This window comes from Fusarium verticillioides, chromosome 9, assembly GCF_000149555.1.
Source record: "Fusarium verticillioides 7600 chromosome 9, whole genome shotgun sequence".
Classification (NCBI taxonomy): Eukaryota; Fungi; Ascomycota; class Sordariomycetes; order Hypocreales; family Nectriaceae; genus Fusarium; species Fusarium verticillioides.
Window position 1 is genome coordinate 1,369,027 of NC_031683.1, and position 14,776 is coordinate 1,383,802.

Below are 14,776 nucleotides of genomic sequence, written 5' to 3' on the forward strand. Positions count from 1 at the left end.
TTTCTTGATCGAGTGAGAATAGCGCATGGTTCAAGGATAAAGAGAATAGGTACAATTAGGCCCTACTTTTATCTGCCACAGGAGTTCTATTCGATACACTGTGTCGACATGCGAATACTATCATTTCTAATAACTTACAGGGCTATCAGAAGTATGGAGATGTCAATCTTGGTATGACAGATAGGTATAGCAGCTTATGGTTTTACACACGAACTTAGTGGTTTGCACAGTAAGTGATACTGAACACGACACTGTAGTACACTATGAATGCATTTGGCAAACAGTAAACTCTCACCAGCTCCAACCACGCCCAGCACATTTCAACGTCACACCTGTACGACTTGATTGCCGCAGTCACGGACCCCAAACGAACAATAATGCACCCAATCCATTGGTCTCTCTAGTCTCCCATTTCTTCCGTTCTTTGTTCATTTTTTCACTCCATGTTGGTAGGACGAGGCCAAAACCTCTACACTTTCTTTGCCTTCACTGCCAGGACCCCTCCCTTCACCAGTTGAAAGAAAGCGCAGAACCGAATTGAGGTTGTTGCATGCATCAAGTCCACCGCGCTAGGTTTTGTGCGCCTTATCACTCAAGAAAGTGTTCTTTACAGAAGCGAACGTTGGAATAGTGTTCGCTGAGCGGAATGCAACTATCCACACCCTGGTCGACATTCTTACAACAGAGCGCCCTATCTCAAGGAGCCTAGCGGCAAGGCCAATTCCATTACTCTATCGCATATTGTTCTTCTCGAGTCACAGATGGTTGCTCATCGGCGTGAGCCTCAAGTGGAGGCCCCTGGTGACTCCCAAGCAGGTCTTGAAAACCACTTGCGCAATCTGATCATCTCCAATGGCCCACCATTACACGATTCTGTGCCTAGGGCTTCTCTACAATCTGCTCCTACATCTCACAGCGACTCAGCCAACAGGAATACCGCTGTTGAAACGTCCGACACTGCCCCTCATCAGTCCAGACCCGGACGGAAGCGGCTAAACCAGGCACAAAGACGCCAAATGAGCTCTCAACTCTCGATATCTATCGATCCTCGGGCCCAGCAACCTCCCCCAGATAGAGCTTACCAAAGTCCGACATCTCAATACTCTCACCCCTCTCAGCCTTATCAACGCCATACGCATACTGACTCTCAGCCATGGGGAGCCCCCAGCGGAAATCGTCAAAGTGGCTCGTTTTCCCATCGCCACTGGAATAGCCCTCAGCAGTCTAGGTATCGAGGCTATGATAATCCTCCTCCCCCCTCCCGTGGCCGCCCTAACTCTATGCCTCCCCAATCGAATTGGGGTTCTGGTTACTTGTACAACGCCAGACGCGCAGTTCAGTTTCATCCCGAGGAAATTGCAGCTCAGGATGCCCTGCTTGACCAGCTTTGTTTTCAAGTTATTTCCAATTCTGAAATCGAAAGATCGGAAATAGCAGAAAAGGAGGAATTCCGTTGCAGGATTGAAACCATTAGTCGAGAGGTCATTGCCAGCTATGAGAAAGAGGCAAGGCCAGAAACAGACTTTCAACCCCTCACAGTTCAGCTGAAATGCTTTGGGAGTTTGTCTTCAGGCTTCGCAACCAAGGCTTCAGACATGGATCTTGGTCTTCTTTCACCAATGTCTGCATCCCAGCCTGATGCTCCCGGATCTCCTATACCGCGTCTCCTAGAGAAGGCTTTCTTGGAAGCTGGCCTAGGAGCGAGGCTTCTGACCCGAACTAGAGTCCCCATCATCAAGCTTTGCCAGTCTCCACCGGAAAAGCTTCGACAAGGACTTCTCGAGGAGAGATTTCGATGGGAGAATGGCCTTGATGAAGCCCATGAAGCTCAGGAAGATGATGAAAACGATCCACAAGCAGCAAACAGTGAGCATGGCAATCAGCAAGACCACATTGCAGGGATTCAAAGCAGTTCCACAACCGTCGTTGAGCCCGTATCACTGGATCGCATCCAAGACGGCACGAAAGCAATTGAACTTAAGCAAAGCCTCAAAAGCTCTCTCTCCTCGTACTATGGCTTAGCCAAGCGGGTTCTTCGTAGAGCCGGTGGCCGTGATGCTACCATCTCTAATTATCGCGTACTCTCCAATGAAGATTGGGTTATATTGAACAGGGTGAGCGAGGCCTTCATCAGCGGTCTTGCGGATACTCGTCTTCGTGATCGCCTGTCCAAGTACCCGTCTCTCTCCTTTGTGCAAGATGCAGAGAGTCCCGCCAAACGATCTTTACTTGGGGTATACACCCAGGTCGAAGGCGAACATATTCGGCTGCGCTGGGAGGAGAGTGGTGTCGAAGAGCGTAACCCCGCTTCTCAATCGTTGACTGGGCAGGCCTTAAAGGTATGGGAGGACGCTCAATACAGAGAGAACTTTGGTACCGATCCCATCTTTTTCACTAAAGAACTTCAATTGGCCCTTGACAAGCTTAAAAGGGCCCCTTCCGTGCAATTCGTGGTTTTGGAACAGGGTCAACATGAGGCGCCTGCGTCATACTATACGAGAGCACTCTACATTTTTAACGGACTGAAGCCAGCTAATGAACAAGCCATCGCAAAGTGGACGAGTATGCTTGTTACACAATATGTCAGCGGTATACATCAGGAGGAGGTTCGAAAAATGTTACAGACTTGCATAACCACATGTTCTGAGTTCCTGTCGCTCAGAGGAGTCGGGCTCTTACATAAATGCATACATTTAGCATGGGAATTCGAACGAGCGTTAGATAAGGATTCGTACGATGGGTCTGTCGTGCAGGATGTTAAAGACTATATCGCCCTACTGCGGTCACCCTTACAACAAAATGACCCCCTGAGGCTTGGCGACGATTTTTTCATTCCCCTCACACCAACAACGGTAGACCTTGTGGCGAGGATCAGACACCTTCCAGACCCTCACAAGATGGCTCCGAACCAGCCACGTGATCGATACAGAGACCATTTAGAGTTTCCCAAGACAGGCGCAGGTGTGCAATGTGACATCAACTTCTCTGCCCATTTGGCTCTTCATAATACAGCCCTCCTACGATGTTACTCTCACACCGACCCGCGCGTCCGACCCATGGTCTTATTCGTCAAGCATTGGGCGAAAACCCGTGGGATCAACTCGGGATATCGTGGGACCCTTAGCAGCTATGGCTACGTTCTAATGGTCCTTCACTATCTAGTCAACGTCGCTGAGCCCTTTGTCAGTCCAAACCTCCAGCAGCTCGCTCCTCCTCCACCCCCGGGGCTCTCGCCTGTCGAATTCGAGAATATGGTTATGTGCCGTGGCCATAACGTTCAGTTTTGGCGTAACGAAGAAGAAATCCTGGAGCTGGCACGTGCAAACCAGCTAAATGGTAACAAAGATACCATTGGCCACCTCCTGCGTGGCTTCTTCGAGTATTATGCCCATAGCAGTATACTCAGCACTTCCACGGGCAGAGGATTTGACTGGGGAAGAGATGTGCTCAGTTTGCGGACGCCAGGTGGTTTGCAGACAAAGCAAGACAAGGGTTGGACTGGCGCCAAAACAGTCATCGAGGCTCAAAATGTCGGGCCTCATCCGCCGCCTCAGCCCGACCAAGCGTCTTCTACGGCAGTACATCCTAAAGAGAATGATGTCAAGGATACAGGAGCACAGTCCAAGCAAGGCACGCAAGGCAGCGTCACAGGTAGGAATGGAGAATTCAAGGAAGTCCGTCACCGCTATCTCTTTGCTATCGAGGACCCCTTCGAGCTGGATCACAACGTTGCTCGAACTGTCACGCATAACGGCATTGTGTCAATCCGCGATGAGTTCCGTCGGGCGTGGAAGATTATCAAGTCGGCTGGCAATGGTAGCCCTCAGGAAAGCTTACTCCGGGATGTGACTGATGTAGAGGAAGAAGGCAGTCCTTTATCTCGCCTTCTGGATGAGATTCATGGAGCGGGTCGATCCCGGAACAGTTGATTGTATAATAATGATGTCGAGACGATGTACGAAGTTACGGACGTGTCAGGGTTAGGATCGGTGCTGGCGCAACGAGACGTAATCGTGTGGCTCAATCTTTGAGTCTTTGATAATGGCTAGGCTTGGTGGAACTTATCGTCGGTTCGATAATCACCATGTAACAAATTAAATAAGAGGAATGAGCTTGTTTTGATCTTGGTATCAGCATGCATTGTGATTTGTGATGCTCAACTTCATTGAGACAGCACGTCAAAGAAGTTTCTAGACGAAGACTTGACAGAGTTGTTCTGCCTTTTGGGGGCATCATCTTTACCCACCCTCCGTTTTTTCTTGTCTTTGGCACTTCTTTTTGGCACTGGGTCGATACTTGCATTTGGTAATGGCACAAGCCCAGAAATTGTCTTGTAAATCCGGCCCTCATTGCTTCTCTGCAGAAACACAAGAGTTCTCTCCACATCAGGAAACTCCGCCAGGTGTGGTAATGACAACAGTATGTCGTTTAGTTCTGGTAGGATTCTTTGAAGCTGTCCAAGTGAGATGACTTGCTTCAAGAGTCGAAACGAGTAAAAAGCGGCTTGAAGATGAGCAACAAAGTGAAGAGTATCCCAAGTAATTTTCCTTAGATTTGGGGCTTGTAAACTCTCCTCCAAGATCTGCAGTGAATGTGAACGCTTGCCAACTTCATGACTATATCGTATATCAAGAGTCAGGCACAGGATGTACCAAGCCTGAGTGATGTCGACTTGTGATCCTCCTCTGATCATGGTCATTAGTCTGGCCAACTCTTGAGACCAAGCTTTCGCTTCTTTGTGGGACAGCAAAGGGACCTGTCGCCCTTTTTGCGCCAGAGTGTTGACTCTCCGGTACTCCTGAACAGTTGTTAAAACACCGGGAATGATCCATCTAGCTACTGTGTAAGCCAACTGCCGAATCGGCGTGCTTTGTTCCCAGGCACTTCCCCGCGAGGGACTCTCTAGCAGAATGGGAAGAAACATCTTGGGGTCGCTCGTAGTGGGCATGTGGCCACTCAGGGGTCCCAGTTGCAGTATCATCTCCGATATTCTGGGGTCTAGTGAGCCGATTTCTATTACTTTTCCGGATGTTGAGGTGGGAATTGGTGCAACTGCATGGTCCAGATACTCGTGACAGAACTCAGTGTAACCCGTTTGGTCGGTGATTGGTTGTGCGCACTCCTGCAAGAGTTGTGGAAGTGTCGAATGGGCAGACCGTTTTCGTTCGTAAGCAAATCGGCACATCTCAGCAGAAGACGCAAGCTTCAGTTTCTCACAGATGTGGGAAGGACTAAAGCTTGCGCATGCGAGATTGGACTGATCATCAAGATAAATGTCGCGAAGAAAGACGACACTTCCCTTGCCAAGATCATGGACTAAAAGATCCGAGTCGGAGGTGAGAACCGTCCCGCCCGATTGCGACAGATGCTGTGCGCAGTATGCATCTGCCTCACCCGGAACAAGAATTACTATCTTGGTGTAACGCGGAGAAGACCTCAAGGCATCAATGATAGCAGGAACATGAAAACTGGGTGGCAATGCCGATTTTCCTGGCGGCTTAACTGCAGAGAAGAGGACTGGAGCATCATCATTGGCGGCCGAGAAGTACGACGGGAAGAAACCATTGGTTTCAGATGAATGTGAGGCCTTCAATTGATTGAGACTTTTGATCATGCGCTCCATGCGAACGGGTTCTTTTCTTTTGGGGAGGTATCCGTCAAAATATATGGCGTCGCTGTCATGGTCAGTCTTATCCAAACAACAAAGGACACCGACCGCACTTACACATCTACACCACGCCGAGTGAGTTCATCCAACCATGCTACAGCGGTCTCGCCGAGAAGTTTGTATGACGGCTGAGGAACACCATGTCTGTTGCAGATGTACAGAATATGATAAGCTAATGCTGGCCCATCGATGACTACGTGTTCATCGTTAAGGCGGCCATGAACAACGTAGGGCTCTAGGGTAGATATGAGACGAGGAATCCCCATGTTGCGGGAGGGGTTTGAAGGTTAGTGAAGCTCTATCCCATTTCCATGCAGAAAGAAAAGCCCAATTTGTTATTACTCAAGAGAATAGATAGCTCTTTCCTGGCCCTCAATGTCGTTGTTACCTAGGAATCAATTGTAGAGGTTCCGGGGGCTGCTGCTTCATGGTAACAGGGACCTGCACCACCTCAGCTAACGTAGGTACCAAATCAAGCAAGAATTTCAAGACCTTGACTGAGAAATAACGAGGCTCTGACGGAGTTTCCGGGATGCCCCGCTCAGCCAATGGCTGCGGGACGGTGTACAGTATTTAACACTGTAGACATTCCGGCTTCGGCATGCTTGGTCTGTTGCCAGAATTGGCTTCTGACCCCACTATAAGAGAATCTACAGTAAGGGTCGGCTTTCCGACACACAGTGCAACGAGCCGGGGCAATGAAAAAAAAAGCTCCAAACTGAACGCGACTTTCCTTCAACCTCGATTTTTATTTCTTCCTCCATTGTCTTCAAAGCTTCACCCTTCCACGTCGGTCGATGGGCTGGTCAAGATGCGCAATACACTTATCTTCGCAGGTAATTCCTGCCCGGTCCTCACAGGCCAAATCTGCGAGAACCTGGGCATGCATCCTGCCAGTGCTGAGCTTACCCAGTTCTCTAATGTGAGCTTCCCTTGCCCTCGTGCTCGTAGCCATGGTTATCCAACATGACCGTTCTTTGCCCAACCATCACGATCACTCCCTTGCAGGCCCATGTTTGGCAGTCAAACAAGCTGCGTGCTTTGAGCTAACCAGTGCCCAAGGGTGAAACGAGCGTCAGAATTCTGACAAGCGTCCGAGAGAAGGACGTCTTCGTTGTCCAATCAGGCAGCCCCAGTATCAATGACTCCATCATGGAGCTTCTCATCATGATCTCGGCCTGCAAAGGCGGTTCTGCTAACAAAGTCACTGGTTAGTGGTTCTCGTCCCCTGCTTGAGACCTCAATCGGCTTACTTGTTACGTCCAGCCGTTCTTCCTTATTTCCCCTACAGCCGCCAGTCAAAGAAGAAGTCGCATAGAGGTGCGATTACTGCTCGCATGCTTGCCAACTTGTTGGGTGTCGCTGGCGTTAAGCACGTTATCACTGTTGACCTTCATGCCTCGCAGATGCAGGGCTTCTTCAAGTGTCCCGTTGACAACCTGCACGCAGAGCCTATCCTTGCGAAGTGGATCCGCCACAACGTGTCTAACTGGCGCGAAGCGGTCGTGGTCTCCAAGAACGCTGGAGGAACCAAGCGGGTGACATCGCTTGCGGATGCTCTCAAGCTCAATTTCGGCATTGTTACTACAGACAGGAGGCGTGTGAGTAACATGACAGCGAGCATGATCATGAGGCACTTCGATCATAATGTTGAGCGTCAACCCACGCCGTTGGAGTCCAACCGACCCATTCCCTACCGTGGACCCCCGGCTTCCGAGCGTGCTGTCGAGTCCGAGGCTACCCCTAAGAGGCAGACACCCCCCCCTCGCTCCTCGCGAATTGTGACGAACTCACAGGGCTCTCCTACACGGGTTAGCAGCTCTGCCCGTTCAGTGACTCCCAACGCTGCCGAGGCTGCAGACCCCAACACTACCCCCCCTGCTGGATCACCGGATGGCGAGGCCGATGGCGAGGCGGATTATGATGACCATAAAGCGTCTGAAGTTACACAGGGCCGTTTGGTCCAAGGTCGTATTGTCGAGGATGATTATCCGTCTCCTGATCGATCTGTCGTTGACGGCAGTGTGGAAGATGATCCCATGACCATGTCTCATGCTTCATCATTCTTCGTTCCTGAGCCTCAATCTCTCGGCGGATCTGGCGACGCTGCAGCGAGCTCAGACGAGGAGGACAACGCATTCGAGGATCCAGGCGCCGAACACCTTATCACTCTAGTTGGAAACGTCAAGAATCGAACCGTTTTCATCGTGGATGATATGATTGACAAGGCTGGCTCTTGGATTGCTGCAGCTGAGACGGTGGTCAAGAAGGGCGGAGCCAAGAAGGTTTACTGCATGGCCACTCATGGTGTTTTTGGTGGCGACAGTCTGGAGCAACTGCAAGCGTGCGAGTGCATCGACCAGATTGTTGTAACCAACAGCTTTCCAATCGATAAGGACAGGGCACGCAGCATCAGCAAGCTCGTGGTTCTTGACCTCTCGTTCCTACTGGCGGAGGCCATTCGACGTAACCACTATGGCGAGGCTCTTTCGCCTCTCTTCCAACATTATGGTGATTAGATAGGACTGCATCGCAATGCTTCCAATCTCACACAATCACCCATTGCTACGCAATCGCGCCTAGCCTGTCCTGGCAGCTAAGTGCTTACCGACACTACTATTTGTGTTTTGATGACTTCTATTTATTTTTAGCGAGGCGTCTGGGGAAAGGACATATTGGTACCCTATGCTGGACCAATGAATCTGAGGATGAAAATTCCGACAAAAAAGCAGAGTAGGTGATGAATTATGATATTTGTTCCTGGTCTTTTGGTTTAGGTTCGTGATGTGATATGATGTCATGTGATAGAGCCCTCGCCTGTCGAAGCTCAGTTATATGTAACCCAGCGGTGCTGTCACTTGTTGACAGCAGGGGCCTGATTCATCCCAGAATGGGTCCTTAACGGAACGTTGGTAGAATAATCTCTCGGCCTTAGAAGGCCTGCAACTTAGAACCAGTCAAGGATTCGTGTCTCTTCGGGGACAAATGAGTTGTGGGCAAGAGAAATTTCCGAACATTATTTAATAGGATGCCCTTGATAGCAGTTTGTATTGAATATTGCTGTTCAAGTCACCAGATCCACCTTATCTATAGCTAAGAATCCTGTTTAATACAGTTCATACATAGTAATTGCAACATCTGTTCGTTTGAAACTCTGTCTCGAGGACTGTTTATCATGTTCACTGTCGACTGTCTAAGTCTTTCGGTGCATAATACCAGCACCAGCCTGTGGCCCAGAAGATTAGCCATGGAAAGGTTTCGACTCGAGTTTTTGATTCAATATCTTACCTGATGACTGGGGAATACTAGCGTGTCAGCAACAACGACGTTCTCTCGGCGAGTTGCGGTAAACACGATGATCTCAGCAATGTCGTCGGGGGTGAGAGGTTCGCATCCGCTGCTCGCAAGTCAGTACCGTGTATTTGACCAGTCCAAGACAACCTACGCATAGACAGCATCGGCCTTTTCCTTGTCGCCATAGAATCGCACCACGGAGAACTCCTATTGAGCAGTGAGCATCTCATCATGTTGGCTCACACATAGGTAACGCTTACAGTTTCGACCTGGCCGGGATCAATCTCAATAACACGGACACGACTGGCAATGAGCTCCTTTCGCAAGCTGTCAGTGAAGCTGCGAACTGCGGCCTTTGTAGCGCAGTAAATGCCACCGCCAGGGTAAGGCTCTCGGCCAGCAATGGAGCCGACGTTGATGATATCACCGTGACCACCGTCTGGTCGGGCCAGGAAGATGGGAAGGATAGCCTGGGTCATGTTGATGAGCCCTGTGACGTTTGTTTGGAACATAACGTTAATGTCTTCCTCAGCAATTTCAGGGGCACGAGCAACACCCTTGACAAGGCCTCTATTGTGTTGTTAGCAACCTTTCACCGAAGTTGTACACATATAGACAGGAACTCACGCATTGTTGACAAGCACGTCAATGTTCCTCCACTCCTCGGGCAAGTTGCCGACGATACCCTTAACCTCAGCAGGGCTGCTCACGTCGAGCTTGAACGGCAGGACCTTGACGCCATCGCCGACCTCCTTCTTGATTTCTTGAGCGAGTTCCTTGAGGGAATCAACACGGCGTGCGGTGAGGATGAGACGAAGATCATTCTTGGGGGCAGTCCGAGCGAACTCGAGAGCCGTGGAGCGGCCGATGCCGGAGGATGCACCAGTGACAAGAATTGTCTTGCCAGTGAGACGTTTGGCCGCAGCAGAAGCCATTGTACGACGAGTGAAGAGGGGACGAAAGAGGGGACGAAAGAGGGGACGAAAGAGGGGAGTGAAGGAGTTTGAGTGTGAGGTTGAGGTTGAGGTTGAAGTTGAGGTTGACAAAGAGACGTTGAGGGTCTTGGATGCGGTAGTGAGCAGGCGACGGGTATTCATTTGTTGACTAAGTAAGATGGTGGGGACGATGGAAATGAGGATGGTGTGATTGGACTTGATAGGAGAGGTTGAAGATTGGGAGGAGTCAGAGTTGAAATTATGGGAAGCGTTCAGTTCGGGTATTGGAGATAATGAATGATGTTATCTAGACTAACTTGGTCCATGTTGGTCACTAACGTGAAACCTATGAAGATATCTTAGTATCTACTATATGACAAGGTACTTTCTGATCAGACAAAAAGAACAATCAAACAGATCAAAAGATCACGATGATGAAAGTAAAATTTAAGGTCATTCCAAGACCCAATGCCTCCAACGTCCTAAACTACTAAGATATCTTCTAAGGTAGCTACTAACCTTACCTATGTCATATTGGAGGAGCGGCCTTTTCTTACCCCGCGATTCGACATGACATGTGCTCCAGTGGGGTCGGGTCGGGTGTTGGAGTTGAGGGGTCCCGAGCAGGGCACAAGTCTAGGTAGGGGTTGTCCCATCAGAAGCTATAAAAGTCGCTATATTTCTGGTCAAGGTGAAGAGGACGCCCTATAAGGAGCGTCGGGTTCCATATTTTGGGTTCTGTACTCTGTGTCGACCCCCAAAACTTGACGGGACATGAAGACCTCGGCTTTGAGCTCGAGTACCGCAGGGCTCTCTATCAGGATTGGATACCTTACCTTGCGCTCTCAAGCACACGACGAAGCAATTTAATAACTAGGTACTGTCCGAGTTCTTACCTGTAAGTTGACGGTTGAGATGAACTCATTTAGTTGGTTGCCATGGATCTAATGATATACTCACCCAGTATCTACCTACGTCCATACTAGGTAGTTAACCTACACTGGCAGACTGGACCCCCCCACTACGGAGTACCTAGGGTACCTTATCATTGTCCCTGAGGTGGCGACAGACAGCTAGCACAACCTGTACTGTATCTCCCTAGGTAACTAGGTAGCCCACCAAAGCCACGGGACGGGCGATGGCAATGTAGATATGCATTGCATTTACCACGCGCATCTCATCCTCCAAATGTGTTGTCATTCTTCAAAACTTTCTTTGAACATCCATCTTTTCGTCCTATGACGTGAACAAAAAAAAAAAAAAAAAAACAGCCGTTTGAAGGATCCTGACTTTTTATCCCCCTCGGTATATCTTCTGCAATTCTTATCTGCCTGCATACACCGATTCAGCTTGCAAAACAACATCATGGGCGAGCTCGCCGACTACCTCATCAATAACGACCCCAGCTTCAGCAGGTAGCACACCTTGTCCCGTATATCTCGATAACTGTTGTTTGTTTGTCTAACAAATCTCGAGGTCACGATTAGCAGCCAGATATTCGGATTTTCGATCACAGCGCACTTTGAATCCCGATGGCTACCAGGCAAACATTTCCGCCTGGCGTCAGGCCCTCTCAGATCTAGTCGCCAATGGCAAGATTTCCCACCGCGGATCCAGCCCCGATCACTTCGTCCTCAAACTCGACGACTCCTTACTGCGGTCACTGGAATACAAGGAATTTGGCCAGCCCCTGGCTCTCGGAACCGTAGTGCGCGAAGCCACTGCCGGCCGGGACTTTATCCCACTACAAGATTTCGAGAAGTCGCAACAAAGCATCTATCAGCGCAGCTGGGCAGGTCTACCATGGAGTGTCATGAGTTGGGCTTTGCGACAGCTGGGCGTGGTAGACCCTGCCAGGGGTGACGATAAGCTGCCCACAGGTCAATATGTCATTGCCAAGAATATGGAAGCTGCTGCGAAGGAGCTGGGCGATCTAATGAACGGAAAGGTCTCAAGATTCGATCGTGTTTTCAGCAGAGCACAATTCCAAAAAGCCTTTTCCGCAGCTCTCGTTAAAGGCCAACATCTGACGGAGTCGGACCTCGACGTTCTACTCAAGTTTTTATCGCGGGACAAGGAAGTCATCGAATATGATGGGAAAACGATCAGAATTAAGGGTTCTGGGGAGCAGAGCGGTATCACAAAGGAGGACGCTGCGATCGCATCTCTGAAGGAACTCACGGAAAGTCTGAAGCACCAAACCGACCTCCTTAACACACGCATCGATGAACTCTCTCAAACAGCCAAGGATGCCGTCACTAAAAAGAATCGCGTTGCAGCTCTTGCTGCGCTCAAATCCAAAAAGATTGCAGAGACTTCGTTAGCTACTCGCTACGCGACTTTGAACCAATTAGAAGAGGTTTCCGCCAAACTCGAGCAGGCTGCTGACAATGTGCAGCTTGTCAACGTCATGGAGGCTTCTTCTGGTGCGCTGGCAAGCCTCAATGCACAGGTCGGTAATGCAGAGCGCGTCGATGCAGTTATGGATCGCCTACGGGAGCAGAGCAGCGCGACCGACGAGGTGAGTGCTATTCTGGCCGAATCCACAGGCGAGCCCATCGACGAAACTGTGCTCGACGACGAGCTCGAGGCTATGGAGGCGCAAGAGCGCGAAAAGGAAGAAGAGAAGACGAGGAGCAAGGAGGCCGAGGAACAGAAAGCCCGCGACAAACGGGAGGCAGCCGAGGCGCAAAAGAAGCTCGACGAATTGCCTGACGTACCTGCTGATGGTGAGGAGATCCGACAGAAGGAGCAGACACCGACATCCGAGACTGGAATTGCAAATCTGGCGATATAGGAGACGCCAGGCGAACGGACTGGAAAGAGAACTAAGCTCAATGCAGGCAGGATGGGTCATACATGTACATGATAATATAGTAGAATATCCCTGGCGTTTTTGGACTTAAGATTGTACAATTGGGTTTTTGTTCATTAGAATCTATACACCAAAGGCACATTTGTTGTGCCATTATAATATCATTAGGTGGTATCTCGATGCATGCCCTTCTATATATACCATTCCAACCATCAGTACGCCGTTCTTCACCGAGTTACGAGTCGCGATCTTAGTTCTCAGGCCAGGGGTTGCCATGTATTCAGTCTTGTGAGAACCTGTCCCTGCCGGTGTCTGGGGGACATTTGCTCGAATCCCTGTTTCTTTCTCGGTGGCCCTTGGATTGAGAGTGCGATGATTCAGGAGATGGGCTATCGGAATGCGACGGTCGACCTGGGATTCCTTCAGCCGGTCTTGTTGGAAAAGCCGAGGGTCTTGACACAGGCCGCCAGTCTGCAGAATGGACTTGCATTCGATCGTGGTTCTCCTGTGTTGTTGTATTTCCGTCCATTTTTGACTCGTTAGCAGCCTGTTCGGCTTTCTTTTTGGCCTCAAGCCTAGTCCTCTTTGCATTTGCAATCAGGTCTTTGAAGGACGAGTCATGTTTAGCTGCCCATGCTGCACCGTCAAAGTCTTTGTCTTTGATGATTGCTGCATTCTGTATAGATCGCCCTGTTATTGGAGCTCGTCCTCCTTGTGTCCGTTCCCAGACATCCAAATCATGTAACAGTTCGTGTCGTTTCCTTGGGCGTGCAGCGTCGCAGTTTGAATTCCATATTGTCATCCACTCTTTATGCCGGCGCTCTAGAAAATTCGAGGGCCTTGATTTGAAATACCAAAGATCAAGACATCTTTTTTCGCAAAGCCTGGTCCTTGAACATGGAGTAATTTATTGCAGGGCGGCGGACCCGGACCCATTGGTTCTGAAGTTCGTTGTTGGTTGAAGCTGGTACTTGAACTACTGCCAAGAGTTCTCAGTGTCTTTGCACAGGTCCTGTACATGTCTCGAGGTGCTTGAAAACCTGCCATTCCTTCATTCGACTTTCGCAAACTGGGCACGCGACAAGGCCGTCCTCTGGCGATCGTTAGGATAGAAAAATGCTTTGACACCGCTGAACTCACCTGGCTCCGGTTGGAACTCCTCATCACCCTCTGAGACTTGGACAGTCTCGTCTTCTTCAGCAGGAACTGTATATGAGGGATGGGAGCGAGTGTTGCGCAGTCGCGTGGATGACCGTAGTCGCTTGCCATCTGGTGCATCCCCCGACTCATGATGATCTTGGACTGCCTTTCGTTTCGAGCTTGTCTTATCGGTATCTGCGTTTCGCGCTAGCTCTAGTGTTGCTGGTCTGGCATTGATGAATGCTTGCACAGCGTCTTCCATTGCCCAATTGCTCCGCAACTTGAGCTCTTGCTCTGATGCGCGACACACTGGGCATTTACCCTCATTGGACAAAGTCCTTCGGATACATAGTGAGCAAAAGGTATGGCAGCAACTTGTGATCATCGGGGTTTTATAGAAGTCCTTGCATATTTGACATCGTAAAGCGTTTTCGACCACGGCAATGGCAGTTAGTGGCGTCGTGAGCCAGTCTGTAGAGTCGGGGACATCATGGTTGGCCATGGGGGGCGCAGCAGTGCGAACAGGGGCTGAAACGAATGAGTAGGTAATATGATGCAGAGGGTGAAGACGGCTTCGGGGTCGAAATGGTCTTGATATCCTCAGTTGGACTTTGTAAATTTAGGACAAAGACCCCAGACCCAGAATAAAGTGGTCGCGCTGGAGACGCGATCGCTAGGATGACGCTGGCAGTGATTAAGGAACCCGATTCTAGAATAACGCACTTGAAACGGTCAGATTGAGTTAGTGCTATGCATTTAGCCAGTTGGCGTCTGGCCTTTCCAAAGCACTCCACGTGATGTCGCGTCCCCCAACGCGTAAAGTTAGTACTTTTCTGTTTCTGTTCTGTTTCCTAGGAAGCTACCTTAGTACCTTGTAGGCATGGATCTTTATTAATGAGGGACAGTGGTTTTGTCAATTGGTCT

The 14,776-nt window shown here is 49.8% G+C and overlaps 6 protein-coding genes across 8 annotated transcripts; 3 read left to right on the forward strand and 3 right to left on the reverse strand.

Moving 5' to 3' along the window:
* Positions 1 to 284: 284 nt before the first annotated feature.
* FVEG_10453 (hypothetical protein) lies at positions 285 to 4,129 on the forward strand. Its single transcript, XM_018899609.1, has one exon. The coding sequence runs from the start codon at positions 762 to 764 to the stop codon at positions 3,927 to 3,929; it is 3,168 nt and encodes a 1,055-aa protein (XP_018757700.1). The 5' UTR covers positions 285 to 761; the 3' UTR covers positions 3,930 to 4,129.
* Positions 2,524 to 6,171, reverse strand: FVEG_16803 (hypothetical protein). The gene is made up of 3 exons (XM_018906039.1): positions 5,726 to 6,171; positions 2,692 to 5,675; positions 2,524 to 2,567 (listed from the first exon to the last, which is right to left on the reverse strand). The coding sequence occupies exons 1-2, from the start codon at positions 5,932 to 5,934 to the stop codon at positions 4,163 to 4,165; spliced, it is 1,722 nt and encodes a 573-aa protein (XP_018757699.1). The 5' UTR covers positions 5,935 to 6,171; the 3' UTR covers positions 2,524 to 2,567; positions 2,692 to 4,162.
* Positions 6,172 to 6,396: 225 nt separating this feature from the next.
* Positions 6,397 to 8,898, forward strand: FVEG_10452 (ribose-phosphate pyrophosphokinase). 3 transcript variants are annotated; one of them, XM_018899606.1, is made up of 3 exons: positions 6,409 to 6,590; positions 6,731 to 6,878; positions 6,935 to 8,898. In XM_018899606.1, exons 1-3 carry the CDS (start codon positions 6,480 to 6,482, stop codon positions 8,185 to 8,187), a joined length of 1,512 nt encoding a protein of 503 aa, XP_018757696.1. In that variant the 5' UTR covers positions 6,409 to 6,479; the 3' UTR covers positions 8,188 to 8,898. The 3 variants fall into 3 exon arrangements, with proteins under 3 accessions (XP_018757698.1, XP_018757696.1, XP_018757697.1); XM_018899608.1 differs by having other exon boundaries at positions 6,397 to 6,590; positions 6,731 to 8,898; XM_018899607.1 differs by having other exon boundaries at positions 6,409 to 6,878.
* Positions 8,590 to 10,371, reverse strand: FVEG_10451 (oxidoreductase). Its single transcript, XM_018899605.1, has 5 exons — positions 9,590 to 10,371; positions 9,223 to 9,532; positions 9,114 to 9,169; positions 8,957 to 9,065; positions 8,590 to 8,894 (listed from the first exon to the last, which is right to left on the reverse strand). The coding sequence occupies exons 1-5, from the start codon at positions 10,057 to 10,059 to the stop codon at positions 8,862 to 8,864; spliced, it is 978 nt and encodes a 325-aa protein (XP_018757695.1). The 5' UTR covers positions 10,060 to 10,371; the 3' UTR covers positions 8,590 to 8,861.
* Positions 10,372 to 10,934: 563 nt separating this feature from the next.
* Positions 10,935 to 12,988, forward strand: FVEG_10450 (hypothetical protein). Its single transcript, XM_018899604.1, has 2 exons — positions 10,935 to 11,312; positions 11,374 to 12,988. The coding sequence occupies exons 1-2, from the start codon at positions 11,263 to 11,265 to the stop codon at positions 12,692 to 12,694; spliced, it is 1,371 nt and encodes a 456-aa protein (XP_018757694.1). The 5' UTR covers positions 10,935 to 11,262; the 3' UTR covers positions 12,695 to 12,988.
* FVEG_10449 (DNA repair protein rad18) lies at positions 12,785 to 14,487 on the reverse strand. The gene is made up of 2 exons (XM_018899603.1): positions 13,853 to 14,487; positions 12,785 to 13,805 (listed from the first exon to the last, which is right to left on the reverse strand). Exons 1-2 carry the CDS (start codon positions 14,352 to 14,354, stop codon positions 13,705 to 13,707), a joined length of 603 nt encoding a protein of 200 aa, XP_018757693.1. The 5' UTR covers positions 14,355 to 14,487; the 3' UTR covers positions 12,785 to 13,704.
* Between the last annotated feature and the right edge of the window lie 289 nt (positions 14,488 to 14,776).

What these genes read in the sequence shown, in the direction of transcription:
- FVEG_10453 (XM_018899609.1), top strand. Translation starts at nt 762, where the DNA reads ATGGTTGCTCATCGGCGTGAGCCTCAAGTGGAGGCCCCTGGTGACTCC.
- FVEG_16803 (XM_018906039.1), bottom strand. Translation starts at nt 5,934, where the DNA reads ATGGGGATTCCTCGTCTCATATCTACCCTAGAGCCCTACGTTGTTCAT. An exon ending in ACTCGGCGTGGTGTAGATGT is followed by an intron (nt 5,676 to 5,725) that starts GTAAGTGCGGTC and finishes TGACCATGACAG; the next exon opens with CGACGCCATATATTTTGACG.
- FVEG_10452 (XM_018899606.1), top strand. Translation starts at nt 6,480, where the DNA reads ATGCGCAATACACTTATCTTCGCAGGTAATTCCTGCCCGGTCCTCACA. An exon ending in AGCTTACCCAGTTCTCTAAT is followed by an intron (nt 6,591 to 6,730) that starts GTGAGCTTCCCT and finishes CCAGTGCCCAAG; the next exon opens with GGTGAAACGAGCGTCAGAAT. An exon ending in TTCTGCTAACAAAGTCACTG is followed by an intron (nt 6,879 to 6,934) that starts GTTAGTGGTTCT and finishes TGTTACGTCCAG; the next exon opens with CCGTTCTTCCTTATTTCCCC.
- FVEG_10451 (XM_018899605.1), bottom strand. Translation starts at nt 10,059, where the DNA reads ATGAATACCCGTCGCCTGCTCACTACCGCATCCAAGACCCTCAACGTC. An exon ending in GACGTGCTTGTCAACAATGC is followed by an intron (nt 9,533 to 9,589) that starts GTGAGTTCCTGT and finishes ACAACACAATAG; the next exon opens with AGGCCTTGTCAAGGGTGTTG. An exon ending in AAGGCCGATGCTGTCTATGC is followed by an intron (nt 9,066 to 9,113) that starts GTAGGTTGTCTT and finishes ACTTGCGAGCAG; the next exon opens with CGGATGCGAACCTCTCACCC.
- FVEG_10450 (XM_018899604.1), top strand. Translation starts at nt 11,263, where the DNA reads ATGGGCGAGCTCGCCGACTACCTCATCAATAACGACCCCAGCTTCAGC. An exon ending in AACGACCCCAGCTTCAGCAG is followed by an intron (nt 11,313 to 11,373) that starts GTAGCACACCTT and finishes ACAAATCTCGAG; the next exon opens with GTCACGATTAGCAGCCAGAT.
- FVEG_10449 (XM_018899603.1), bottom strand. Translation starts at nt 14,354, where the DNA reads ATGGCCAACCATGATGTCCCCGACTCTACAGACTGGCTCACGACGCCA. An exon ending in GGAGTTCCAACCGGAGCCAG is followed by an intron (nt 13,806 to 13,852) that starts GTGAGTTCAGCG and finishes AACGATCGCCAG; the next exon opens with AGGACGGCCTTGTCGCGTGC.